At 38.1% G+C, this 2,220-nt stretch overlaps 1 protein-coding gene across 1 annotated transcript in view; it reads right to left on the reverse strand.

The window, feature by feature from the left end:
- The window catches only part of LOC101852851 (tyrosine-protein phosphatase 99A), a gene marked incomplete in the record, with an annotated part of 96,206 nt that overhangs the window by 39,790 nt on the left and 54,196 nt on the right, over positions 1-2,220 (reverse strand). Inside the window, 1 exon segment of the mRNA XM_013082782.2 lies at positions 1,467-1,593. Within this exon segment, the coding sequence (XP_012938236.1) occupies positions 1,467-1,593 (127 nt within the window).

Here is a 2,220-nt window from a genome sequence, read left to right on the forward strand (position 1 = left end):
GAGAGAGAGAGAGAGAGAGAGAGAGAGAGAGAGAGAGAGAGAGACAGGGAGAGGGATTTGAAGTACTAAGGAGACCGCCACAAAGGTTACCTGGACAAAATCAAAAGACCCTAGTTTATGACTAAAAACAACACAGACACAGCCACAAACACAACCGGAGACTTAAGAGACATCTATGTACCAAAATCTAGCTACACTATGTTCTTATCTTTACTTGGTAAGTTGTATATCAAAGAACCAGCATCAAACATAAACGTTCAAAACAAAACCAATGTTTGTTTTGTTTAAACCAAATATTCAATACTTTCACAGTGCTAAATGTCGCTGGATAATTTTCAACCATTATCTCCCAAAAATTTGAACTGTCAGTACTTAGGGCACTTTGTAAGACAAAAAAGTCCAAGACTCATAACACTGAAGTAAAGTAACACTGTTGCAAAAACCTACAGTTCACCATAAAAACGTTAATAAACTCAGAAAATACCCTTTTCCACTTCTGAAAGCCTGAACAAGTTCTTTACTGAACATAACTACAATCCGATCAAAACTCATAATTCAGATGACAAAATAAATGGAGGCTTGAGTTTTTCCACACTCATCAAACGGAAAAAGAGACTTTTCAGCCCACTTAACAGGTCATTTTCATCAAAACAAAATAATAATCATATCTGGGAAATAAAAATCAGAATACCACAAGGGGTAAAAGGGAGTCAGCCTCCAATATCAATGTCAGTAATAAAACTTCCACTCCAATTCAAGTCAAATCAAGAAAAGAAAAAAAGAAAAAAAGAAAACCTGCACTAAATGTTAACTGCAGCTCTAGATAAAACAAGAAAAAATAAAAATAAGTAAAGTTCAATCACATTCCCAAATAACTAAAGAAAAAAAAAGACAAACATTAATTAAAAGTTAATGTTTGGACCCACAAGTTAACAACTTGCAAACAAATATAAAAACAAAGCAGAATTTTTATCTGCCAAAGTCACCTGAGGACATTGGAGTTATCTTTCCAATCACAACAAGGGCTCTTACAATATCCTTGAAACTAAGAAGAGCCTCTTAATACTTCTACAGAGACAAAAACAAAAAACCCCAAAACAACCAACCAGCACACTACATAGCCCAGCATAATGCTTAAATGATACTGCTGATCGTCTTCAGGCCAGACATCTTAATCATCCTAAAATCCCATCCTTTCATAGACAGAAACATCAGTTCCTGAGAAAAAATTCCAGATTAAACAGATTCTACAAATGTCATAAGAAACAGAAAAAAGTACGGAGAAGGGGGAGACGAGCAGAAAATTCCGTTGAAGAAGAGACATAGAGGAGGATGAGAAGGAAGAGACTCACAGGGAAGGGTGCATGCAACAGAGACAAACCACAAACAACACGCACGCGTATATATGTGTGCAAACATGTGCACACATACATAAACATACACAGAACCTGTAGTGAAACTCTTACCTCCAATGTCGAACTTCTGAACTTTTGTAAAGTCTCCTACCCACTTGTTGCTGCTAAATAAAGCATTGGTGACTGCTGCGACCTTCAGGTGATAGCGAGTGTTCATCCGCAGCCCAGTGAGGTTGTACTAAGAGTAAAGAAATTAATTGAATCACGTCAGCTGATTTTTAAAAGTATGAAAGCTCTGAGGCAGGTTCTCCACAAATATGTGAATAGGCACATTTAAGATGAAGGTTGAAAAAGCTACAAAGCAGTGGATGGTGTTTGTACACAATAACAAAATGAGCAATCTCAATTCATGAAAGGATCATTTATGTGCTGCTGTGCTTGAATGAAATGCATTAAGGATGTATGCCTGTGGGGGCAAGTAAGTGTATGTATGAGTGTGAGTGAGTGTACATATAATGTATGCCCAAACCCTGTCTCGTCTGTGGGCATATGCATGTTTTTGGACGTAAGTTTTTACATGTATAGGAGAATATGTGTGTTCAAATACCAGTATGGGCGTGTGTGTGAGCATGAACATGTATGCCTGCAAGACTATGTACATGCAAGTGTGTGTGTGTGTGTGTGTGTGCGTGTGTGTGTGTATGTGTGTGTGTGTGCGGGTGTGTGTGTCTTTGTGTGTGGGTGCGTGTGTGTGTGTGCGAGTGTGTGCGTGTGTATGAATATGTCTGAGTGTGTACTTGCATCTACTTGTGTTTGAGTATGCACACATGAATGTGCATGTGACTGTGTATGTGTGTGTGTGTGT

This window comes from Aplysia californica, unplaced genomic scaffold (assembly GCF_000002075.1).
Source record: "Aplysia californica isolate F4 #8 unplaced genomic scaffold, AplCal3.0 scaffold00194, whole genome shotgun sequence".
In the NCBI taxonomy this organism is placed as follows: domain Eukaryota; kingdom Metazoa; phylum Mollusca; class Gastropoda; order Aplysiida; family Aplysiidae; genus Aplysia; species Aplysia californica.